We start from the raw sequence: 27,015 nt of genomic DNA on the forward strand, positions 1-27,015 counted from the left end.
TTGTAATAGAGGATAATTATTCTTGTTAATACGTACTTGTTGTATATCCGCTTAGTGTAATAATATTAAAAATCTATACCATATGGTGTAACAGGAGACGAATAGGAGGAACGTGTTTTTTAAGTTATTGTATCTTTATTTTGGACAGCATTGTTTTCAAGGATAAACGAATGCCATAGAATATTCTGGACGAATGAAAAAAAGTGATCGCTTATCACGTTATTAACAGATTCACTGCTGCCTTATATTTCATAATTTTACTTTTGTACTGACTGTGTAAAAGTACATTCAAAGGAACTATCACAGTGTACACTTGCCATGATAAACTTGGCAGTGAATGTGTTAAAGATGACAAGTAATCTAGTCGGAATTATTCTGTCGTTAATTGTGACTCTTGGTGGGTGCAAAGGTATATTGAAACTAATTTTTTATAGTATAACAATATTGAAATATGATTCGAACATTGTTGTACGTAATACTTTACTGGAAAAATGTTTTTGATTATTCAGATATATTTATTTTTAGAATTCTGACGCAAAAAAAGGAAGAGAAACGAAGATCTCTAGCGTTTTGTACCGAATAATGTCCACACTCGACACGAAAATGTTATTTTAAAACGATATTTTAAGAAAACGAAAGACCCAGTGTTAGCAGTACAACTAGAGAAACAAAGTTGTACGAATACTTCATCGTTTTGATTCCTTTGTTCTATATTGTCCTCCATTTTGAATCCATCGAGTGAACGCGGTAGAGATATTCGTCGTCTAATCGTATAAGCCGTTTTACTGCAGAATTACTAATTTTTACGACCAAAGAGAGGTAACACAAAAATTTTTTTCTTTTCTTTGTCCATGACACAACCGTTTAAAGTGGAAAATAAATCAATAGTTATATGTAATGTGAATATTTTAATGCAATCATCAGTGAGTGATAGGAAGCAACTAACATTTGTTAAAAGTACCTTAGAATTAATTATTTTATGGATCGCTCATGTTTAAATACAATTTATGGTTTCGCCTGTGTAGAAACAAGAAGATTAAAGAGCATACACACATTATTTATATAAGGCAGCGTATAAGATGAACAATTTAAGGAAAATGTGGCATATATGATATTAAATAATATTTCTGTATTCAGATTCTCTTCTGTAGGTTTCATTAAAGTGCATTTCTTGTATGTTACACAGTATTATGATAGAATGTAAGAATAAATACTGCAATAATAAACTGTTTGTTTCTCTGTCAATTTACGAAACTTATTTAATATCCCCTTTATAAAGTAAATGTTATAGCACAAACCGAGACGATAGATAATAGGCATATTTCGTTAGAAAAAATTATTGCAATTATGAATTAAATTTGAAACTTTAAATAATTCATAGCTACGAAATTTATGTTTTATTCCATCATCGAAGGCAGATGCCTGTTAGTTAGATATTATAATAACGACAAGTGTTCCAGTAAAACATTAAAATTTCGACTAAACATGTGAAGGGTGGACATAATAGTTTAGCGTGTGAGATTAATTTAATTAATTAATGAGTAACACCGCTCACCGTCTTTATTTTTCTCAAATTGCATTCGTTCATTTATGAAATTTGTTCTTTTGCAATTAGTTGATTTTGTTTGAACGCAATTTATGGTTTCGACCGAGTAGGAACAGGAAAAACAAAGAGCATACTCGAATTATTTATAAAGAATTTCAGGAATGTGGGGGTAAATGACATTAATAATTTTTTCGTTAGAAAAAATTATTGCAATTATGAATTAAATTTGAAACTTTAAATAATTCATAGCTACGAAATTTATGTTTTATTCCATCATCGAAGGCAGATGCCTGTTAGTTAGATATTATAATAACGACAAGTGTTCCAGTAAAACATTAAAATTTCGACTAAACATGTGAAGGGTGGACATAATAGTTTAGCGTGTGAGATTAATTTAATTAATTAATGAGTAACACCGCTCACCGTCTTTATTTTTCTCAAATTGCATTCGTTCATTTATGAAATTTGTTCTTTTGCAATTAGTTGATTCTGTTTGAACGCAATTTATGGTTTCGACCGAGTAGGAACAGGAAAAACAAAGAGCATACTCGAATTATTTATAAAGAATTTCAGGAATGTGGGGGTAAATGACATTAATAATTTTTTCGTTAGAAAAAATTATTGCAATTATGAATTAAATTTGAAACTTTAAACAATTCATAGCTACGAAATTTATGTTTTATTCTATCATCGAAGGCAGATGCCTGTTAGTTAGATATTATAATAACGACAAGTGTTTCAGTAAAACATTAAAATTTCGACTAAACATGTGAAGGGTGGACATAATAGTTTAGCGTGTGAGATTAATTTAATTAATTAATGAGTAACACCGCTCACCGTCTTTATTTTTCTCAAATTGCATTCGTTCATTTATGAAATTTGTTCTTTTGCAATTAGTTGATTCTGTTTGAACGCAATTTATGGTTTCGACCGAGTAGGAACAGGAAAAACAAAGGGCATACTCGAATTATTTATAAAGAATTTCAGGAATGTGGGGGTAAATGACTAATAATTTTTTCGTTAGAAAAAATTATTGCAATTATGAATTAAATTTGAAACTTTAAATAATTCATAGCTACGAAATTTATGTTTTATTCTATCATCGAAGGCAGATGCCTGTTAGTTAGATATTATAATAACGACAAGTGTCCCAGTAAAACATTAAAATTTCGACAAAAGTTTTGAATCGTATGTGTCATTGTGTAGATACGCTGGTGAGAGATGGCGTCGACCGGATGTAGAGGTATGGCCACATTGGCAACGCCCGTCGCTATCTTTACTATTCTCAAATTGCGTTCGTCAGACAATTAATATAATTTACATATTGTTATAAACTGTATTATGAATTATTGTGAATTATTGTACATTATATATATTGCTAAAATAAATAAATTCTACATTTAGTGAACAACGAATCCAAGCCTGTGTTGTCAGGTTAATATAGATGGCGCGGCAGTAGCCGCTTGGGGTTCCTTGTAATGAACCTCGGTCAGTCTCACTCTGCGACTAGATGGTGACGGTTGTGTCGAAGCTAGTAGCGAAAGTGCGGAGTGATTTCTCTGTCTGATTCATGTATTTTCTATACATGTTTTAACACGTTTCAACACGTTTCTTGGATATTATTTCATCACAGTGTATAAAATAATCTTTTTATACTTGTGAACTGGTTACTTCTATCGTTATTACTGAATGTGACCATATTCTTGTACGTGAGTGTAGTGTTATGCGATTGATGCATAAACATAACCTCCAAGAACAGTAAAATATTTTTTTAAATATTTACACGACAAGAAGGATTGCCATCGTTTGTTTCTTCATTTGTGTCTATTGAAGTATTTCAATAGTAATACTTTAAATATTTAATTATTAACTGTTAGGAAACAGTTAGAGAAATAAAAATAAAAATGAAGAGCAGTAAGTAATACCGTTTAGCAATATTTATTTATCATTTTATCTGAATAGTTTGTCATTCTATAACTGTAGAGCACTGCTTTATCTTAATTATTTCATGTCATAAAAGTTTTATATTAGTTAACTTCTTATTATTTATTTTTATAAATTAATTTAATTTGTATTAAATTCTACTTTTAATCTATCAAATATAGTATTTTTCTTTATTAATCTTAGTCCGTGCCTTTCGGCTTTGGACGACTTCCAGATTACATCTCTTATATTGCCTTTACTTATATCTAACGCTTATCCTTCTTTGGCTGTATCAAATATAGTAATATCATGGTATATTTTAATATTTCAGACTCAGATGAGAGTGATTATGAAAACGTAAGTTTCAAAAATTTCTCACAAGACAACGATGGAAGTGTTGAAACGAGAGAAAATTATTCATCATATTTTTCTTGTTCAAATGAGAGTGATGGTAATGAAGATTATTATAATGAAAATACTAGTGAGAAGGATAGTATAGCCACATTCAAATCTCATAGTGTTTACCAAGATTCCTCTTATGAACAAGATTCAGCCGATGAAGGTTGTAGTCAAAGTATGCAGAATCATGCCTACGTCCAAGATTTATCCAATTGTAATGAAGAATTGGAAACTAGGACAAAAAGGAAGACATATGAAGAAGATCCTTATCACCATAGTAAACGACAAAAGATTCATAGAAGCTCAAGTAAGTCTGACGAGGAGGATATTGATGAAATGAGAGTTCACAACAGAAAAGAAGTAATAACACAAGAGCCAAAAAGTTCCCTTGATAAGGGCATAAGGATGATGCGAATGATGGGATATAAAGAAGGTTACGGTCTTGGAAAAAATAAACAAGGTCGTTTAGAGCCAGTTCAAGCACCTAAACAGCATGGTCGTAGAGGTCTTGGACATCATGTTCCTGGACTTGAAGCTTCAAGTCTTAAGTGGAATCCTGCAGAGGAAATAATAAAGTGTGTAGAAGATATGGAATGGATAAGAAATCCAAATCCTAATACACCTACATTAGAAGAAATGCAGCACTGGTTACATCAGGGACCAAAAAAGTTGACGATAGATGATGAAATTGATTTCTGTTGTGAAGATATAGTGAAAAATGTTATCAATGCAAAAACAGTGTTTGATCATTTGGATGGCGTTGAAATACGTCGAGCAAGAACACGTTGCAATCCTTATGAAACAATTCGTGGTGCATTTTTCCTAAATCGTGCTGCTGTTAAAATGGCAAATATAGATAGAGCATGTAATTTTATGTTTACCAAACCAGAAGGTTTGAAGGACAATGAGCTGCTATACTTCGCAGATGTTTGTGCTGGACCAGGTGGTTTTAGTGAATATGTTCTATGGCGAAAGAAATGGCGTGCTAAAGGATTTGGTCTTACTTTAAGGAATGAAAATGATTTCAAATTAGCAGATTTTTATGCAGGCCCTTGTGAAACATTTCATCCATATTATGGACCAAAAGAAAATGGTGACGTTTTTGACCCAGATAATCAAGAGGCATTTACAAATCTTATAATGCAGCATACCCATGGCAAAGGAGTGCATTTCATGATGTCTGATGGAGGATTTTCAGTAGAAGGACAAGAAAATATACAAGAAGTTCTTTCAAAACAATTGTATCTTTGTCAATGTTTAATAGCATTGATGATTGTAAGAGAGGGTGGTCATTTTGTGACAAAATTATTTGACCTTTTTACACCCTTTAGTGCTGGTTTAGTTTATTTAATGTATCGCTGCTTTGAAGAAGTTTGTATTTTTAAACCAAACTCTTCCAGACCAGCAAATTCAGAACGTTACTTAATATGTAAAAAGAAACGGGCTGGGACACAAGATGTTGTGGAATATTTGAAGCACGTTAATCGTCTGCTTTTAAAAGGTACTGAAAATGGCGATGTTTTACAGTTAGTATCATATAGTGAATTAAAAAAGGAAAAACAATTTGTTCACTATCTACGTGCTTCTAACGAAGATTTGGGCAGAAAACAAATAATAGGCCTGTGTAAAATCGCTGCATTTTGCGAGGATAATACCCTTGTTGAGACAAAACAAGCTGATATGCGCAAACAATGTCTAGAGTATTGGAAACTTCCTGATGAAACTAGAACTCTTCCAAGGCAAATGAAGCCTAAAGATAAATTGAATACTCTTTTGAGAGATACTTCATTCCTTACTATTAATCCAGCACAATTGATGGAATTTAACATTGAAAATGCATTATTATCACCATATGACTGGTTTTGTATGCCATGTGGTACAAAGCCAAGGGATGATGATGATAAGAAGAACGCTACATTTTATATGGGCATGGGAAGGAGTAACGTATATCGATATATAAAGAACTCTTGGGTTCTAGTCGATGACATTGCCATAGAACTACCACCAAATACACTTATATACGCAGAAGTAGTATATGAAATGACTAAGGAATTTAGACATCAGCAAAAAGTACTTTCATTGCATATTATAGATGCATTCTACTTAGGAGGAGAGGACATCAGTAAAAAATATTTGAGGAACAGGTAAATTATAGATTTTCAGTAATGAAATATTTTTTGAAGGAGTACTTTTATGTAATACTAATGTATGACTTTTTTTTAAAGGAATGAGGATATGAAGTTGTTCTGTGAAGCTTTGTGGAAACCAGCGGGAAATAATTATGCTCGAGTACGTGCCAAAGAACTATTCCCAGTTGGTTCATATATATGTGAAAAGTTGCGAGTAACACAACGTAAAATGAAAAATAATTGCGATGCCTTAGTATACGAACTCCCAGAGAAGACTTTAGATGTTAATGGTTATAATAACGACAAATTGTATTTCATACCACATAGTGTAATATTTTTGAGAAGTACCGTAAATCCTTGGAATCGGTATGTTAGTAAAACACGTTCCATGACATACGTTTTTAATTGCAAAACAAATGAGAAGATATTCGATCTTCATAGACCAAGTTCAGCAGAAGCAAGCTTCGTTGAATCTTTTAAAAATCGCCTTATTTGGCATTGGCCTAATGATTCATCACTTACTATGAGCAGATTTGCAAAATTTATTAAAGATAAGTGTCCTGTATATAATACAAGCTTAAAATATTAAAACTACAGAATGTACATATATTGAAACATGACTCGAGCTGCGTAGAAGTCAAACAGATTAATTCCATTAAGTTGACTGTTATTTCGAATATGAAATACTTATAATATATTTTAGTATTTAGTATTATATTTCTATATAAATAGAAGTAATTTCAGAAAATATAATTAATCAGTTTGTCTTCTGGGTGGCTCAATTGCAATACTATTTGGTATGAAATATACTTTTACAAATGATATGCAGTATTGTATATAATGAATGAATGGTTATAGGAATGAATGATGATATTAAACTGTACTATATGATTGTATAATTTATTTTATAATTATATTATAAATATTTAGTCGATACAGTTTGTTTTTAGTTAGAATGATTAGATATCTATTTGTGGCAGCTGCTCCCATAATAGGATAAGTTTCAATACCTAAGTCTACAATCCATTGTTTACCAACTTCAACATTTGATTCAGGTCTTTTATAAAGAAATATATATCTTATGTGCTCAAGTATAGCTACATATGAACCATCTAAAACATATAATAAGTTGAAGTACTATGTGTAAATAATTTGTATTTATAATTTAGCTAAATACTTTACCAGCAGGTGAAAGACAAAACTTTTTGTTACTTTTACTTGCTTCAACGTAACCAAAACCAGGAAAGGTGTAATGATGCTTTATATTCCATTCCATATCATTTACTTGGTTAGTTATCCATAAGCAACCGTCATTATCGTGCCTTAAACATATTGCTTGTCCGGATTTTGTTTTGTACGTATACAAAACATGATTGTTTAGTCCAAGCATAGCTAAATGAGTATTTTCCTGTGTAATAAGGTCAATTCTTTGTAGAAGATTATCTTTTCTTTCAAGGTCACATTCTTCAAGTTGTTCAGCATTGAATCCCAAACAAGGTTGACCTTCTTGTTTGTTATCTATTTGATCTGCACACAAATGTGCTAACCTAAACATGAAATAAAAAGATATTAAAGTACAAATAATATAACAGAATTTTCATTAATATTTCAAGTAATGTACCTAAAATGGATTTCAGCAGCCAAAGTTTCATTAGGCAAACACTCTCCACCAATATCACCTTTAATTAGTTCATTCCACATCAAACCGCTTTCATGTTTATACAGTTCAAGTTTAAATGTATCCTGTTCATATCTCCATGTTGTTAAATTTTCATCTAATCTGTATTGGCATTGCCCTTCAATTAGTACATTATTATTCACTGTTACCGATAATTCCAATGGTGTTACATTTACTTGAACTTTATCATGATGATGTTTATCTATTGTAAGCCAAACTGTTATTGAATCCTCATCCTGAGACCAACAATATTTTGGGATCTTTAGTTCTCCAGTTTTCTCTATATCCTTCCTACTGTCAGTAAATGGTTTTGTTTTTGGACATTCAAATGTTATATAATCTTGGCAAATAGAATGCAAGTATTTTCCGCATTCTTCTATATATACATATTCAACAGAACCATTTACTTTTAAAGCTTTTTTATCAGTTAGCTCAAAGTATTCAGCTTCATTTCCTACATTTCTCCAAATATATGTTAGCAGTAATAGTCTTGTAAATTTTTTTTCGCCTGTACTTCTAATATCACACATTACGATCATAACAGCGCTTATACTATTCACATATTGTACATCTAATATAATTCCAGGCTCTGCGTCATTTAGTATAAAAGATTTGATATGTTCTTGTGCATCTGTTACTAATAATGTTAAACAGTCTCCACCATCAGAGATTACAATAATATTGTTACTAGTAAATCCAATTGATGGATTATATAGAAAATTCTGTATCTTTTCGCTTAAGCTATGGATTGTATATACTTGCTGTAAATTGCCATCCTTTTTTAAATGCCACACAACCCAATCTTTATCTATAAACCAAACTGATGTATCGTATGGATTTTTGAATAAATGATTATGTAAAGCAAACAATCGTGTTTCTAAAAGGGAATCACGATTGGTTGTTAACTCTAACCTAAGTATATCTGTAATTATAAGTAACAATGTTTCTGTTAAGATCACAATGTATTCTATCAAAAATAATAAAATAGTAAAAATTAATAATGTATTTTGTTCATTAATCCTTACCTGTTTTCAAATTTATTTCACTGTCTATTGGAACTTCATCAGAACAAAATTGATATTTCTCAAAATTTAGATTTGTTAAATTTCTATCAGGACATAATTCCACAACTTTCGTCATTTTCCGCTGTTTTTTCTTCAAATGTTACTTAGAAATAAAGAAACGTAATTATCTTTAAAACCAAAATTTATAACCTTAGTATGTAATTTGTCCCCAATAGTTTGGATAATATTTTTCAGTACACTTAATCGTACTTATTTCTTCTACTTTATTTTACAATATTAATAATATATATACAGCATTGATTTTCTTTATTTTAATTAAGTTTCAGTACAACAACACATTGACAGATTCAATCACTAATTGCTATACCAGCAATCGATATAACTTCATAATCGATATATGTACTTATAGAACGCGATAATATTGAATATAACAGTTCGTTATGAAATTTAAGAAAGCAATGAAGTGAGACATAATATCAGGCGAGTCTTGAATAAAATTGTAGAAGTATTAGATACATACTAATTTTATATGTGTTTGTTTTGACAATAGTGAACAACGTTTCTAGTACAGTAAAATGAAAATAAGTTACATTTTTTCCTGATATTAGAGTGTATACATATATAAGTACTACAAAGGGGGTGTTTGTAGGAAATATTACATAAAAGTAAAAACGTATCAGAAATAATTTTTATTGTTTCCTTTTTTCAATAAACGCATCAACTTTTCACGGGCTTCTTTAATCGACATCTGTCAACATATAGTATGAAAAAACAGCGAAAATTGCTGGTGTCAACCTATATTAACGTCCAAACAGTAAGTATTACATATTTTTAAAATAAATTATAGATTCTTGTATTCGCGAATGTAGAAACTATCATGAAATGTTTAATGAACATTCGTTATTGTATGTATGTATATCGTCACACATATGGATTCTTTTATTTCGCATTTGTTTTGAAATTAGTTATGCTCGCGTATACAATGCACATGGCGTGAAATTAACAATTCTCGTATATATTCGGGAAGCATCAATCCAAAGACAATACTGACTCAACGGAATTTCTATTTCTTGATTGATATTCTCCAATACCAACATAGTTCAGTGGACATCCAAATATTCTCCGATCGTCCGGTAAATAGATTGGTTGTAGATTGAAAATGAAACGCCTTGCAGAATCTAGAAAGGTACACGTAAAGATTCTCAAAGTAAGTAATATATTAGGAATAGATATTAAAGCTGTATAATTGTATAACAATCGACCAGAGCTCCCGAAAGAAGCTTACTTCTTGGGGGAAAATTATACTTTCTTATTTTCTTTAATTGTAGTTGCTAGATTAAAATATATTTATTTTGTTTATATTTTGTTTATATAGCGTATATAACATCTTTTGGTTTTGTAATGATATATCAATTAGTTTACAAATTTATTAAAAATGACAAGTTTATATTATATTTATTTTTCTATACTTTTAAGTTTTAATTTTCTAAGGCAATAAACTGTAAAAAATACAGTTTTTTTAGTTATGGAATATGGAAACAGGGACAATGTTTTTTTTTATTATATTGTTTATTAACACATTATAATTTTCTCGTAAGTAATTAAGCTAATACTGACCTGCAGAAAAATTTTTGACTGTCGTTCGTTGTCCAATACCATTTAGTGTGATGGCCTAAATAAGATTAAACTTGTTTTAAATAATTTTCAACTTCAATATCTTAGATAGAAAAAATATTATTTCGATTTCATTCCAAGTAACAATGGAAGAACTTAAAACAGGATGAAAGTCGCTGTAGAAATTATGATAAAAATATTTCTTTTAATGCAACATGCACTCAAATGTACTGTATCGATCCTTCTCCTATTATACTTATGATTCATGCAATATTGATTGATGCATCTTTATAATTTTAAATTTTTAGATTACTTTCCTTCTAGTTAATTTTTAAATTTTCATATTATTTGTCGCTAAAAATTGGTAAATACGTAGTTTCATTCATGCAATTGAATATCTTTTTCAAATATTTTCTTAAAGTTCATTATTTATTAAAGTTCATCCTTACTTACTGTAGTTGTAATATTGTCTTTTCCAATTTTTATAAAAAAAGAGAAAATTATCGAAAAAAAGTAATTTACTTGTTGAGCACTGTAATATTTATTTCATTAATTCTTATAATATTCCTTCCTTTATGTATGCAGATTGTATCACGAAATACATTCTTGGCCCGCAACATAATTTATATGAAATTGAACATCATTATAATGTAATGATATTCTGTACTTAATATATAATTATAGAAAATTGGATTAGTATACAAATCTCGTATAGGGATCTTTTGACTAAAGTACTGCTAGATACTTTTTTTACTATTCTCTTTGCTTTTTTCCTATTAGTTATTCTGCAGTCTAATGAATATTAGTCACTGTTATATGTACATATATCTCAATAGCAAAGATATATCGATTCAAACATTGTTCCTGATGATAGGCGAACACATACGTTTTTGTTTCAATAAAAAAAGGAGTAATAAATGTTCATATGCTATGGCCTAATATAATAAAAATGCAATATACGCTGTTGTGCAAAAATTTTCAGATAGATTTTTCACTTTATATTTCAAAAGCTATGCCTAAAAGAATTTTAACTAATACTGGGTATGATGGTATAACAAGTAAAAGATTATGACATAGTTATATAATATTAGTTAAAATCCTCCATAATACTGCTTGTGGAATATAGAATGAAAGATATATTTGGAAATTTGTACACACCATTGTACACGAAGAGCATAAAGGATAATTTTTCTTGCAGATAAGTCGCATTAAATCATGCAATATTAGGTATTCCAATGTCGTGTAATTCGCATCAATATTTTAAATAAAACATACACACGATGCATAGAAGGATTCACTTTACATCTACTATTATACTATCGTAGTAGGCGAACGGAAATTACATTATGGATAGAATGAAGAAAGCAAATGAACGATCATAAGAACAAACGATGCAACAAGCTTTACGATAACACTGATACCTCTAGGCTTCGTACTGCGTTTTCGTGTCATCGTGTTCGGGATTGTTGTTTAATGAGTCAACACTCTCCTCAACACTTATCCTAGACGAATTTTCCGGCTGAAATTATTATACATATATTTTCGATTATGTTCGTCCGCATTCGAAACTTTCGAATTATTCTCGATTTTCTTTTTATTCATGTTCCATATGACATGATGATCTAATTGATTGCCGAGAAAATGATGTTTATGTGTCTTAGGACTTTTATGGGTTTTATGGTATAATTTTCTTTCATGTGTTTTGTGGGTTTACGAGGAGTGAGATGGCACAACGTTTTAGAATTGATTTCCTTAAGGATGTTTTATTCGTTGTTCGTATAACATAATCAATATTGCATATTTATATTTGTATTTATATATATAAAAAAGAAAGGATAAGGGACGTACATACAAAGCTGACAGAGATAAATAACAAATGTATGATAGATGGATATGAATAACACTGGTGTGTCACATCGCAGCCAAATAATAATGAATATATCCAACAAAATTTGAACACATTTACTTTGTGGTGAAATCGAATCTGTCCTTAAACTACAAATTTTTCTTCACTTTGATATAATCGAGTAACGGTTTAACCCACCAAGGACTATTTCAGGTTGATGCAACATTTCATTTACATTTGCTCCGGTCAATTTACATTATTGAACTCTGTCTTTTTAGCCCTTTTTGCTTAGAATCTATTTCAATACCATTTCTTCTTATATATAATAGTACGAAGATGGAAGAAATTCAAATATTGTAGTATTACAATATGATAAACTTTTCTTAAAACAGGTTTTTTTTTTGATACAATAAGTAAACGTGCCTTTGAAAAGTGTCTATTATTCCAATGCATACAGTTTCTGTACATTCTGTTTACAAAACGATATTTTTTATATGGACAAGTTTATGTTTCTCGATAATGTTGTATCCATATCCATTACTTGGTCCTTAATGGGTCAACTAACTTATACGAATATCAAAGTAATAAAATCATGAAAATCATTTTTCAACACTTTTCTCCGTTTCTTAATTTAGCTTAGTTCCACGTTTAGTTTGAGATCTTTGAAAAATAGATTCTTGCGATATCGGACCGGATTCGTATTTCAAGGACAAAGACCTATCTATTCAAGGAATAACTTCTTGATGTTTTTCTTACCGACTTGACAAAATCTTTATCGTCAGTATGTTCTCCTTTCAACTGATGTCTCTCCTCCTCATCTGGATTCTGTTCTTTGGAATCGTCTCCTTTTTCTTCTTCTTCTTCCTCAGCCGCCTCCTCTTCTTCGCATTCTTCCAGTTCCGGCTCCTCCTGCAGATCTTCCATCGACTGGAAATCAACGATTCGATGCGTAGAAACCGAATTTATATTTAATCCTTGTACGTTTTATTGTATTCTAATTCTTTTATAAATTCTGTTCTATCGTTCCACTCTTTGGAACGTACCGTAAAAAGTAGCATATGTCGTTGAGATATTTAATAACAAATGCTCAATCAGAATATGAAAATTTGATGTTATCGTCTTCGTAGTAAAAATTAAAAGCTAAGAACATTTCACAATATATAAGCTAGAATTGATTTACCAAGAAGGAAACGTTAATTTCTAGAGTAATTCTTTTGTAAAATATTTTTCACGTTACTAGAATTATATAGCTAAAGAAATATCGTGGTCAGGTATTCGTTTATTTATTTCGATATGTTTTAAAGTATTTCAAAGCGAGCCTGCAAAGTAGATACAAATACGAATAAAACATTTGTTGCGCATCGATCGTGAAATAGTGTCAATTTGAATAAAAAAAATTTTCCTTGATGGAGACACTACCGAAAAATCCACTTGGCAAACTGCTTAGAACTTAACATACGTAATTTTTATAAAAAAAAGAAAAAATCTTTACGAATGGATTTGGTTTCGGAGGTTTAGTGATGATGCCTGTATTTACCCCTAGGAGCTCCTTCCTCTCTGGTTCTTCATCTGCTGTAACATAATTTTAAATAATTTCGAATCTATTTCTACGATAATCTATATTCTAATAATTCCGTTAATTCTCTTAGTAGTCTATCTATGTATAGCTCATCTTCGAATCTTTTCATTGAGCTATTATTACAATAGAGTTTCGGTTTTCCGAGTCCCGTTTAACCGATGTTCTGTATCGATGAAGAGTGAGAAAGTGTAAGTAGTCAGTAAATAGTAAGTACACGCACGATATTACGTTCAAAATTATTACTGTACTCTATTTTTCTATTTAGGATGTTTTACGATTATGCTCTTCACACCTCTCAACCAATCAAAATCCTTTCTGTTATTATCAAAGTTGATTAACATTGAAATCCTCGAAAACCATAAAATTCTATATTTAATTTTCTAGATTATCATTGTAAATAAATATATAAAATAAATAATCACTATATTTTGAACATTTTACATATTTCATATATGCATTCTATTCACTTTTGCACCTTCAAATACAAATTTGCAGCTTATTTATCATGATCTTAAACTTACCTTTAATATGAACCCTTTTATCGTTAATTAAGTCTTTCGACTCCGCGTTGGCCAGCGGTTTATACTCTTTCGCCGCGGACTTATGCGTGCCATTTGGTCTTTTCTCGTCTTCTGTCACGTTCTTGAAGCCTACCGTTTTCACGGCACCAGCTAGTTGATCCGTATACTGTTGAGATTGCCATCTTTGAGATCCGGAGGATGAAAGTACGGGCGAGCCAGCGATCCCGGCTTCGCGTCTTCGACGTCGATCCTTTCTTGCGCTTCGCCAAACTTCATAGATGCAGCCGATCACCGCGGTAACGAATACGCAACACAATGCGATGAAGATGTAAGTACCAGCACCTTGTTCCTCCTGTGTCGCGTCGGAATACTGCGATTTATATAAATTCCTCTTCGGAGGATCCTCCATCCAGGATCTGTTGCGATCCTTTGACATATTTATTATATTAATACTTATTTCATCTTGCTATATTGTTATTTGCTATGCCGTCAAGCTTAATTGAAAGCTATTGTATCAAAATTCTTTGGTAAGATAACGTGTGCACGTAAAAGTTAAATAATACAATAACTTTGTTCGGAGTTTACATTAACTGGATTTCTTCTACCAATATCTATATTCCATCAACGTTTAACACTGTGACTGCCACGCCGAAATCACATGAGGACGCCACGGGAATATTTTTATTATTCAAAGCATATAATGGCAAAGTAATAATAAATTAATGATATAAGACAACATTCTTCCCCAATGAACCGTTCATCTTATTGGTGGTTACGGGTGACCACCGTAGTGCCTTGGTAACATTTGATAGTGACATATTATAACAAGGCTTCGTTTATGTCAACAAACCATTCGCATTCGTTATTTCGTCGTAAGCAAAACGTCCAGAATATATTGTTGAAACGTGTAGAAGATATTAGTAAACAGTATTTGCTCATTCTATATATAATAGTAAGGTATGTTCACACTCCTAACTTCAACTATATGATTATAAAGCAGCCTTTACGATTATTTTCTAAGGTGTGTTTATAATAATATTCGTAGATTACCCCTTAAAGATATGAATGCAAACACAGTGTACCGTTAGATGCAAGATTTATTCTCATTTTTTTTTATTGATGTTCTAATAAAAATGTTTAATTGTTGAATGGGGCACTTTTTATTTCAAAGTATCTTCTATTTATCGGTTATATTCAAAATGCCCTAACTCTCAATTTTCATTGAATTTTTACAATTGTAAGAAGTTCAAGCGCTCCGGTTACCAATGACCACCGTGGCGTCACAGGAGAAACCGTGGCCGGTCATATATGTTCAACGTGGCAGTCAAAGCGTTAATATCGCAGAACCTATCAAAATGGTATGTACCAGCATTTAATTAAGTGACTTTCTATATAAAAAATATTAAAATAAATGCTTTACTATTGACAGTACTTGATAATAAAAAGTTTCTTACAACGCTATCATTTCTGGGTGGTTCAGGGCCACGTGGTTCCGTGTGAAAGACCGCGCACTGGGCGCTCCTCACTCCAGCAAGTATCGTCGCCCTGACCGTTTCGCTGCCCTGTTTCGTAAATAGCATATATTCCTCGAGCGGTTTCATGCTAGGTCCTCCGTTGATCGATACCACGACGTCTACAAGAAGAGGGTATCCGTCATTTCGTAATCGCAATGTGGCTGACGATCGTTTTGTCTAACATAAGAAAGACAGTATTCTATTAGAAACCACGGTTCGACTCTTACTGTCGACGAATAAACTGTTATCGGTTTTCGACAGACTTTTGTTTTTCATAGCGGCTTGATTTAACGTAGGACTCACTGCTCAGACAGCCGGTGTATCCCTTGTATTCATTGCCGCTGAATCGAGAATCTGTCGTGTTCAGACCGCCTAGTTGAATTTCTGTCACGCCTGGACTATTGTCCTCGTCCTCTCTCGGCTTCAACACTGGCATTGGTACCATTTGCACCGGCTGGCGATCGATCTACAATCAGTAAAGGGATTGTCAATCATTTTAGGAGATGGTATGCCATTCTAAAGTCAAATCTAATCTGTTCGACAGATATTCGACGGCGGATGTTGCAAGGCATTTCAATTTACATCAAATACGATTTGGTTTAAGTATTCATCGGCGTGTCTGTATAAGTAGTTATTAATAGACTGTTTTTATTTATCTAGGTAAAAAATTCGAAAGTGGAAAATTAAACGGAATGCAAGTAACATGAAAAAATGTATAAAATATCCAAAGTATAGTGTTTTCTATAATACTTAATAGGTGAATTAATATTCTACCGACATAGAATATATACTTCTGTAATTCTCAAGAATACTAATTTGCATAAAAATGCTCAGTCTATTTGTAAAACTGGAAAAGCTTTAAAATAATAGCAAGAATAACACACCAGAAGCGTGGTCGTATTATTATCTCGAACATAGTAAATGCTGTGTCGGTTTCCATTTGCGAAGCTTCCTGGACGTAAACGTACTTCATATACGGAGCCTTCTCTGTCTTCTTCAAAAATCAGCCCACCTTGTGACGACAAGGCAACCAGCAAGTAGTAGTTTCTGAAAAAAAAATCTTTCAAAAGACATCTAGGATTCAAGAGCGATTTCAGATCGTGATTATCATTGCAACGAATTCGAAATATAAAATATATTGATTAATAGTGTACGGATTAGAAACATAGAAAAATGACGAAAAACCTACTTATTTTCTGTTTGTAAAAGTAGAAGAACCATGGTATGCTGTTGAACATCATTAGTTGAGAATGCTAATTGAACCTTCACTTGGTTCACTTTGTCAACCGGGTCGAACTCGCGCTGCAGAACACTCTCGCCACTGAAGTCTGCTCCCTTTTCTAACAAACAACGCGAATTTTGCATTATTGAATTTGATAAGTTTCAAAATCCTTGTAAATCTCTAGAGAAATGTAATAATTCTCAAATGTAATAGTTGATTCTCAGTGTAGCAGAAATTATTTTTTCAAATTATTTTTATTATTGTAATTTAATATTATCTAACACAATTTATATCTTTAGTATTTAGATAATCTATGAGTTGTTCAAGGTCTTATCATTTGTAAATGAGCGATGACTTTATTTTTCAGGATTGATTTTATTAAGTACAATCGCATAAAACTCTAAGTGACATCATCTTTTTATTGGTCTAATTTATTTTTCAATTGGTCTCTGTATCGTTATGGGAAGTGTCGAAAGAAGGTTGTATCGAAACATAAGAACATTTAGTGTATCTGCTAAAATAAATAAAAGAAATATAAATAAGAAAGAAAGAATAAATATCTAAGAAACATAGATTTCAGATCCTATCTATCGTATTTTTATGTATATGATTTATTTATTAAAAGCATATAATATTTTCTGGTGAGACGTGCATTGTATCTAAATGACTAATTGACATTTTAAACGTTGTGACATGTGAAAACGTTTTCTATTAACACGCGATCTCTTCTAACCTCGACGCAAATGAGTTTTAGATCCAAGTTTATTAAGGTTTTCTTTCTTGTTTACTTTAATGAATACTGCGTGCAATATTCGTAGATGAGATATCATGTCATGACATGATGTCGTTCACGCGATCTCTTCGAAGATATCTCGCGTGCCTATTTTTCATATCTCAATATTTATAACTAATTAATTAAATGTTGTTTCACATGAAAGAGAATTTCACATAAAATTTAAAACACTTGTCTTCCTACATTCAGCATCGTTTTCTACGTGTTACGCTGGGCGACTCTCTGCCTGGCCCAGGTCACACACCGCGGGCCAGACGGACACCAGATGTCCGCTCTTCCGTACGGCGTACCCTCAATAGCCTTAAGCACCCGTCATAAACCCGAGTCACTTGCCTGCTAAGGTCCTTCAAACCAAACATCTATTTCCGAAGAATTTCTAAAGATTATTGTCTACCACGGCGGGACAAGGGAAAGTTAGTTTTTCTCACGTACGCTGCAACTTTCCTCCCACTAACCACTTTCTCTCGAGGGCGGTTAAGACCCTTCGTTTAACCAATTAACAACGAAGCCTATTTCCCTCACTCTCTTAACTAACATCGGCACCAACAAATCCGATGGTCCCGTGCGCTAGATATACCCATCCTTAGCTTTCCTCCGACACAGCATCGTCACTCAACTTCACTTCTTTTACATCGTTGGAAAAGTCAACTACTAAATCTAACGCTAATGCCTATCGGGGCAGTCTAAGTATAACGCGAGAGTCGGTCTCGGTATTGTCGAGCATACATTTCCTCTCCTAAATATCTTATAGTGCTACGTCCACTAATACATTAATCCAATTACAAGAGCCCTACTCTAACGTACATATCTATCTTATCTTCGTGCGATAAGTGATTATCTATCTATCTATGCTCATCAGTGTAATCTAAGTGTTGGAAATATATAATTTATAATTCTGTGAATCACAGTGTTATACAAACTCAATCACCCCTATTATCTCACCGGAAATCAGGGGATCGATCAAGTCGTGGTGTCGATTGTTATAATCGTAACGGGAATTTACGACTCCCGTTGACGTCTCTCCTAGCGACAACGTCTCCCCGCGATTGGTCGAATAAACACTACGTTTACTAATTTTTCTATGTTTAATTCCTCTCTATCAACGAAAGAAACCGAACGAATTATTCTTTACTGAATGATATATGAGAAATGTTATAAACAATTTATTCTATCGATGGATTCATTCTAAATTAATATATACAATACTTTAAAAAGAAGTAAATCCATCTTTGTGATCGAATAAATTAGCCATTGTACTAGGTAAATCTATTAAATTATTTAATGATCGGATGAGTCGGACAAAATATTTTTAATTTTCCTAATAATAAAACACAGAAACTATTTCATCTCGTAAATAGTATAAATGATATCGCGTTGCAAGATATCTCCATAATTCATAAACTAAAGAAGGATAAATTTTGTTGTTCAAATCATTTTCTCAAAAAAGAAACAAAAAAAGAGCCTCGAAAGAATAAACTTAAAGCAAAAATATCTCACCATCGGCGCAATGTTCCCCAAAGTACGACGTCAATTCACAGTTACAAGAAAACTCCTGTCTTCCAAAATCTTCCGTACAAGTTCCGTTGTTCTTGCACGGGGTAGCGTCACATTTCATCTGACAATTAGGTAGCACTCCTTTGCTACCCTCGTGATTAGCCTCGTTCGCGAGGCTAGGCAAATCAACTAGATATTCTCCGATCATCAATCCACGAAGACAACCGACATAGCCCTTAATTTGCATATCTTCTTTGCCGAACCTCAGCAGATCATTCGAATCGAAGCCTCCTAGATTCACCTATGTAAGATTTCTGATCATTGCATACATTCGATTCAGTTTGAAAGTCTGAAATCTCACCTGAAAGTAATTGCTGGGCGGCGCTGGTGGCCTCTGAGGTGCCAGTACTTCCTTTTCTGGATTTATCCAAGGTTTATTCGAATACGTGTCTAGCAAGATTGGAGTGGCGTTTAGGGTAGAGTTGTACTCGTTCACGTGAAGTGTCGTTGATTTTTCGTTCCGAATTATCGCGATTTGGACCGAAATTCCTGTGTTCACACCTGGAAGATGCTTGTACGTTACATATTGCTATGTCAAGATATATAATATAAATTACTGGCTACAATATTATACATTATTACAAAAAGTATTGGAACACCACTGTATCTATTATAGCATTTGTATCCTAATTATTTAATGCAAAAAATATAAATGTCGATAATTCAAATATATTGTAATATCGTAGAATAGCTTTGATTGGAGATCGGCTGAAATTAGAAAACACCGTGTACGTCGTCTTTCGTGGTTTGTTTACATCCAAGAGCGCCTAGTAACAGTGACGCGAGAAAAGATAAGCAGCGTCAAAACAGAAGTACGGTTCCACATTTCAAGGAGTGGCAATCGAAAGGCCAGAGTATGTGAGCCGAAAAGTGTGCGTGTGTGTGTGTGTGAGAGGACGAGAGCAAGAGCGAGCACGACCGAGCAGGAGTGTATTGGCGAAGATCAGAGCTAATTGAGTCGTCGAAGAGTAGAGTCGTTAGAGGTTTCGAGTCGTCGAAGAGTAGAGTCGTGAGAATTGATAGAGTTGTTAGAGAGAGAGAGTGTGTGTGTTAGATTCGTTGTGACGAGAGTGATCAAATAACTGTAAAGTTATTTGATATAGATACGAGTATTGCATTTAGTTTCCGTTAAATAAATATCGTTCTCTGTCCAATTTATATTTGTATATTCAATTTAATATTAATAAATTGTAAGTAATCGAAAAAAAATTTCTATCCTTATTTTCCGATATTACAAGTGGGGGCTCAGCCGGGATCGAATAGGACAGAAAACGACACGTTTTAGCGGAGCTATTTGTGCTGGGGTAGAAAAAGAATAGAATAAAATGGCGAACGTTGAAGACCTCGAGAAGCTGAGGACGAAAGAGCTGAGAGCGCGTCTCGCTAGCTTGGGGTTGAAGGTAACGGGAAGAAAACCCGAACTACGCGCGCGGCTACAGGCGGCCCTAGAAGGAGACGATGTATCGTCGGAAGAAGAGAGCTCCGACGAAAGTAAGGGCGAGGACGACAAACAAGGCGCGCGAGAATACAGGAGAGGCACGCGAGCGGTGTATCAGGACCGCGATGAGTAGCAGCAGAAGGTATGCGTCGGTTCGATGTTGAGTCTTAAAGACGTGGAAGACTCATTAGAGAAATTCAGCGGGGATGATCTGCTGAGTGTAAATCAGTGGGTGGAAGACTTCGAGGAAATGGCAGAAGTGTGGGGTTGGTCAGACGCCCACATGGTGGCCTATGCTAAGAAATTACTCGCAGGCTCCGCTCAGGCCTTCGTACGACAAGAGCGATGCGCGAAGTCCTGGGCAAAGCTAAAAAAGGCGTTGAGGAATGAGTTTGAAAATGTAGTAAGCGACCAACAGATACATCGCGAGTTATCCCATAGAAAGAAGAAAGCAGATGAGAGTCTGCAACAATATATGTATCACATGTGCGGGATTGCAAAACAAGGAAGGGTTGATACGCAATCCTTGATAGACTACATTATTCAAGGCATTCCCGACGAGGTCGCGAACAAGACTGTGCTATACGGAGCCAGGAATGTCGAGCAATTAAAAGAGCGTTTGAGGCGCTACGAAGCGATAAAAAGGGATGTGGAGATGAGGACGAAGTTTGAGGAGCCGAAGAGTAGCAGGATAAAGCCGGTGACGAAGTGGTCCGAAACCGAGAGGAACAAGGAACCCAGTCGATCTGGAGGTGCGAGGAAGGCGCGATGCTACAATTGCGGTGATGCGGAGCACGTGTGTGCGGAGTGTCCGAGCAAGTCGAGAGGACCTAAATGCTTCAAATGTAGGGAGTACGGACACATCGCATCAAAATGCGACAATTTGGGTGAGCCCTCAAAAAAAGTTTACAGCGTGTTTCGGTCGTTACAAACAAGGCGTGGTAAGGATGTTAAGATGGAAAATTTCGAATTGAGCGCGTTGATAGACACCGGTAGTGAGCTGACTCTAATGCGAGCAGATCAGCATGTGAAAATCGGAGCGCCCAGATTAAGTCGGGAAATCGTTGAATTTCGCGGTGTCGGTTCCGGAAGGAATTTTACGCTCGGGAAATTTTCGACGAACATTATTATAGACAATGAGTCGTACTGTATAACCATACACGTAGTTCCAGACACAGTGATGCAACATTCGCTTATTATTGGCGCAGACTTTTTGGACACTGTTGAAATAAGTATAAAAGGGGGAAAATCATCTCCGATCGCGGAACAGCATTTACGGCCGGCGCCTTCGAAGACTACTGCAGAGAGGAAGGCATACAGCACGTTCGGACTACAACTGGGATCCCGAGGGCAAACGGACAAGTGGAAAGAGTGAACCGGACGCTTATTCCACTGCTGACGAAGCTATCTGCGCCAACGCCGGACAAGTGGTTCAAACACCTGGAGACAGCGCAGAGGTATTTAAATGCAGCTCCCAATGTAAGTACGAACGCTGCCCCGTTCCAGTTGTTGTTCGGAACACGAATGAGGCTGCGGGACGATCCACAGATCAGTCAGCTAATCGAGGACGAACAGGCCGCGGTGTTCCAAGAGGAACGAGATTAGCTACGTGCAGACGCAAAGAGACGGATTGAGGAGATCCAAATCCGAAACAAGCGGGCGTATAACAGGAGACGCAAGAAGGCGACAGCGTACAGGACGGGAGATCTAGTGGCAATCGAGAGGATGCAGAAGGGTCCCGGGCTAAAGCTGCATCCGAAGTTTCTTGGACCGTATCGGGTGATAAAAGTCCTGCGAAATGACCGATACATAGTGCAGCGAGAGGGGGAGCACGAAGGACCACGTACAACTTCCACGGCAGCCGATCACATGAAATGGTGGAATGCTGACGATAGTGATGTAAGTGCGAGCGGCGATGATGAGCACATCTGAGGGCAGATGTGATTGTCAGGAAAGGCCGATTGTAATATCGTAGAATAGCTTTGATTGGAGATCGGCTGAAATTAGAAAGCACCGTGTACGTCGTCTTTCGTGGTTTGTTTACATTCAAGAGCGCCTGGTAACAGCGACGCGAGAAAGGATAAGCAGCGTCAAAACAGAGGTACGGTTTCATATTTCAGGGAGTGGCAATCGAGAGGCCAGAGTATGTGAGTCGAAAAGTGTGTGTGTGTGTGAGAGGACGAGAGCAAGAGCGAGCACGACCGGGCAGGAGTGTATTGGCGAAGATCAGAGCTAATTGAGTCGTCGAAGAGTAGAGTCGTTAGAGGTTTCGAGTCGTCGAAGAGTAGAGTCGTGAGAATTGATAGAGTTGTTAGAGAGAGAGAGTGTGTGTGTTAGATTCGTTGTGACGAGAGTGGTCAAATAACTGTAAAGTTATTTGATATAGATACGAGTATTGCATTTAGTTTCCGTTAAATAAATATCGTTCTCTGTCCAATTTATATTTGTATATTCAATTTAATATTAATAAATTGTAAGTAATCGGAAAAAAATTTCTATCCTTATTTTCCGATATTACAATATTAATGTTCGTATTATTAATAGTATTTTCATACGACTACAAAAAATTGATACTATGAAAATGAAATTTTAAAATAAGATAATTTCCTATGTTCCGTTTGTTAAAATAACAGTAAGATTGGGACAATTCGTGGACTGCAGCAGGTTCGATAAAGAGCCCAAAATATTTCTGAAATAATATTCCTAATAAAATATCCCTTTTAATTACCTGGATATTCCACGGTGATGTTCTTAATCTCATTACCAGCGTTGAACAGATACACTATACTGGTGCCATTCGAGATGTAAAGATGAGCAAAATTATTCAAGTGATCATTCGCATACAAGATCAACGAATGAGTATCATAAGTCCTCAAGTTGATTAGAATATTTTGTAACAGTATACTCTTCAACAATACCGTTTCTTCGCTTTCTTCGTCCTTACCAAAATAATTCTTTTTGAGAAACGCACCTTGGGAAGTGAATGTCAAGGCCTTGTTGTTTATATCTAAATGATCGAATCGATAAAACGAGAATCGAGAGATAAAATGTGGAAATACATAGGAGACAGTGGAGATTTGAAATTGGCTGCAGAAGCTTACTCGTCTCGCAATAGGTGCCAAGGTGAGCCCATTTGTTCTCGCAGACGCACTCGAAGTTGCTCCACAGTTCTACACATCTGGCACCGTTCTGACACTTGTTCGGTTGACAGGAGGGTTTGCAGTCCTTTATGATCTCGGATAGGTGGACGGACATGTAGCTGTGAATGTCTAAAATCTCCCCATTCACAACCAAACCGCGGAAACAGCCGATGAGTCCTTGGCGAACTGAAGAAGTCCTCAAGTGTTCTCTAAGAAACGAGAGTCGGTTTTTATTCTTTTATTTTGGCCAAGTCATTGAAACTATGAAGATATTTTTCATTTTTGAATGGAATTTCAAATGACGATCAATCCTAATAGTTTCTAATATTTTCTATGTTCGTAGCCTCATTTTTCTAATATTTTTTAAATCTCTAAGCATCTTTTCTTTCTCTAATTCTTCTAATATTTTGTTCTTTTAATTTTTCGCATATTTATTTCTCAATTAGTGTTTAATCAGCGTTGCATCAGCTGGGAGATTATTAACGAAAACGAGAGAATATACTATACACGAAAAACTAATACAATACGTAATTCGGTTTCCACGATATGCATTAACAATTCGTGGGTTTTGTTATCTTCTAAGGTATTTTTGAGAAAGGTTTCTAATTTTTCTACAGTACTTTGTTCTCCCTTCTTTTCTCAATTTTCAAACATTTCCAATAGTTTATAATATTTTACTGTTTTAATATTCAGTCTCATTCTCGTAATGTTTTTAATATCCATAAACCTTTCGTTCTTTAAATATTCCTGTATTCCTTTTTTTTTTTTTAAAGACACTTTAAAAAAGAATACTCACGCGGTGGCTCCGCCAATAAACATAGAACCTTCGAATGGCCCAAACTCTTCTTCAGGTAACAACTCAACCATTTGATAGTCGGTATTGATCATGAATCTAACGTGATAATCATTATAGTCGATCCAGATTTTTTGCCAGTCGCCATTGTTCAATTTTCTTATGCTCTGCACCTCTAACTCCCTGATAGTACCAGTATTTAGAGTGAAGTTAAACGTCAATCGAAATTCTGAAGTCAAAGCAACCATGAAGGATGGATAATTGCTTCTAATTGGTGGTTGATACAGAAGAATGGCCTTTTCTCCAGTTGTTCGAAAACTGAATGCTATATCTCCTTTCCTCCAACCAGGCACTTCGATGTATGATTGCGAGGTCGTGAAAGTGACAACGTATTTCTGTGTATCTAAAAATTAACGAACGTAATAATTAACGATAGTTAACAATTCTCGAGTGCGATTAAATTTGTAAATCTACGAATCGGTGTAGAATGTAAAAGATGCGTCATGAGAGCTATTGAATCTAAAGAACCAATTACTCTAAACAGTTTAATTTAATTTGATAAAGAAACATCGCTTACTAGTTTCGACACATTCTAACGGTCCCAAGGTAATTCGTCCCTGTGCATCGTCTTCGAGATCTTTTTGTTGCAAAAACACCATACTGGTGATGCCTAAGGAGTCTGGTCTTTCGTAATATCCTTCGTCAGATAGCCATTTTCCTGCGGTTCCGGCGAGAACATCACAGTTACAGCTTAGATTTGCATCGACGCATGTCCTGTTCACTAAACATAAATGTGAAATCGATATTTCATTAATATTAATGCATTGCCAGCTTTATTGATTATTACGATAATTTCCAATCAAAAATGTAATAGAACGCTATTTACGAAAGTTCCATTTCTACGTAGAAGATACGAAATATAAAATCGTTATAACGTTTGCTATGATATCAAATCTCAAGTATTTCTTATGATAATTGTTGTTTCACTTCTTTATTTTACGAAGTATAAAAAGCACTTTTAACCCTTCTGTGCTGCATAGTTTCTCTAAATAAAGATTTCTTGTGTCTCGTATAAATCGGAAAATCACGCGATTGAAATAATTAAAGTCACTAATTCATCCTGAAACGTTTTATATTATATGGATTCTCGTTAAAATATGGTTTTTATATAATGAACAGAATGCTATAATTAATTTCTATATTAACGAATAACGAATAGAATATACGAAAGTCTAATACTCACTTCCACAAGGACAGGATCCCCTAGTCACATTTCCTATGTAGTCTACGGTGGTTCCTTTCGAGCTAATGAACCACGTAGCACTATGCAATTCCAATGGCGCTTTGTAGCAATCGTACTTGATGTATTGACTACAGTACAACGAATGTGAGATCAATTCTTGTAGCATCTCTGCAGTGAACTCTCTGTATTTGATGTCGAAAGAAAAATCGGATTCTGCAGTGGATCTAACATCGACTTGCGACGGCAGATTGTGTTCTACTATAGTCTTTGTCGAGTCCTCGATAGACTGGAACTCGCACTTTACATTCGCTGGAGGGAATCTACCGTTTCCATCAATGTCGATTGTGTAAGCTCTGTCCTGTGTATATCCCAATAACGCTAGCTCCTCGCAGGTTTTTCTGTATATAGCTGAAATTTTACATATTTTTGTATCATTTTTTACTCGCGTTATTAATTCTCTTACCACGATAGATTATTACGCTATAATATTAGGTCGTCCGAAAAGTTTCTTTCGTTTTATAAGGAAATAATGGATGCACAACATTTTCCATTTTATGTTATTTTATCGAATTACGTATGATCAAAATAAAGATCACAACGTTCGACAGATTAGGTTTCACGTTTGTATAAAGATGCGTCGTTGTAAAAGACGTGTCTGTAAAAGAAAGACACTTTTCGGACAGCCTAATAGATTATTACGTTGTTGGCTACTCAGTCGAGCTTCAACATTCTTGGAAAAGATTAGTTTGTTTAAAAAATTTTAGTAGTCGTAATGTTTGATTATTATTTTTTTCTTTCTTTACAAAGCAGAAATTAATACTCTAGCGATAAAAAATGTATTGCAGCATAGGATGAGATAGTCCAGATTAATTAAAAATACAATTTTTCACGTTATTTCGAATATTTCGAATAAATCTACAAATTTACTTACTAAAGTGACAATTTTTCCCGATGTAGCCAGTGCCTGTACAGTCACAAGTAATTCTGTCCTCTGTCACCGAACATTTCCCCTGATGTTCACAAGTGTTCGGCCTGGTACAAGGATCGACGAATTGGCA

At 34.3% G+C, this 27,015-nt stretch overlaps 4 protein-coding genes across 4 annotated transcripts; 2 read left to right on the forward strand and 2 right to left on the reverse strand.

Annotated features, from left to right (window-relative positions):
• The first annotated feature begins 3,435 nt into the window (after nt 1–3,435).
• Nucleotides 3,436–7,588, forward strand: LOC117238278 (cap-specific mRNA (nucleoside-2'-O-)-methyltransferase 1). Its single transcript, XM_033503068.1, has 3 exons — nt 3,436–3,460; nt 3,801–6,012; nt 6,094–7,588. Exons 1-3 carry the CDS (start codon nt 3,451–3,453, stop codon nt 6,584–6,586), a joined length of 2,715 nt encoding a protein of 904 aa, XP_033358959.1. The 5' UTR covers nt 3,436–3,450; the 3' UTR covers nt 6,587–7,588.
• LOC117238279 (nudC domain-containing protein 1) lies at nt 6,877–9,216 on the reverse strand. Its single transcript, XM_033503069.1, has 4 exons — nt 8,701–9,216; nt 7,619–8,597; nt 7,180–7,544; nt 6,877–7,109 (listed from the first exon to the last, which is right to left on the reverse strand). Exons 1-4 carry the CDS (start codon nt 8,813–8,815, stop codon nt 6,898–6,900), a joined length of 1,671 nt encoding a protein of 556 aa, XP_033358960.1. The 5' UTR covers nt 8,816–9,216; the 3' UTR covers nt 6,877–6,897.
• A 158-nt stretch (nt 9,217–9,374) lies between these two features.
• LOC117238276 (protein crumbs-like) lies at nt 9,375–27,009 on the reverse strand (the record flags this gene model as incomplete). Its single annotated transcript, XM_033503067.1, has 17 exons — nt 9,375–9,878; nt 10,318–10,372; nt 12,917–13,087; nt 13,653–13,732; nt 14,261–14,687; nt 15,715–15,893; nt 16,078–16,240; nt 16,659–16,821; nt 16,964–17,114; nt 19,287–19,584; nt 19,645–19,844; nt 23,510–23,788; nt 23,883–24,130; nt 24,718–25,117; nt 25,292–25,495; nt 25,958–26,365; nt 26,889–27,009. Coding segments are annotated over 17 exons (3,696 nt in total), but the record flags the coding sequence as incomplete, so codon positions are not given.
• LOC117238280 lies at nt 21,398–22,168 on the forward strand. Its single transcript, XM_033503070.1, has 2 exons — nt 21,398–21,668; nt 21,948–22,168. Exons 1-2 carry the CDS (start codon nt 21,437–21,439, stop codon nt 22,154–22,156), a joined length of 441 nt encoding a protein of 146 aa, XP_033358961.1. The 5' UTR covers nt 21,398–21,436; the 3' UTR covers nt 22,157–22,168.
• Nucleotides 27,010–27,015: the final 6 nt, after the last annotated feature.

Source organism: Bombus vosnesenskii, unplaced genomic scaffold, assembly GCF_011952255.1.
Source record: "Bombus vosnesenskii isolate JDL3184/JDL3185 unplaced genomic scaffold, Bvos_JDL3184-5_v1.1 scf7180000013445, whole genome shotgun sequence".
NCBI lineage: Eukaryota > Metazoa > Arthropoda > Insecta > Hymenoptera > Apidae > Bombus > Bombus vosnesenskii.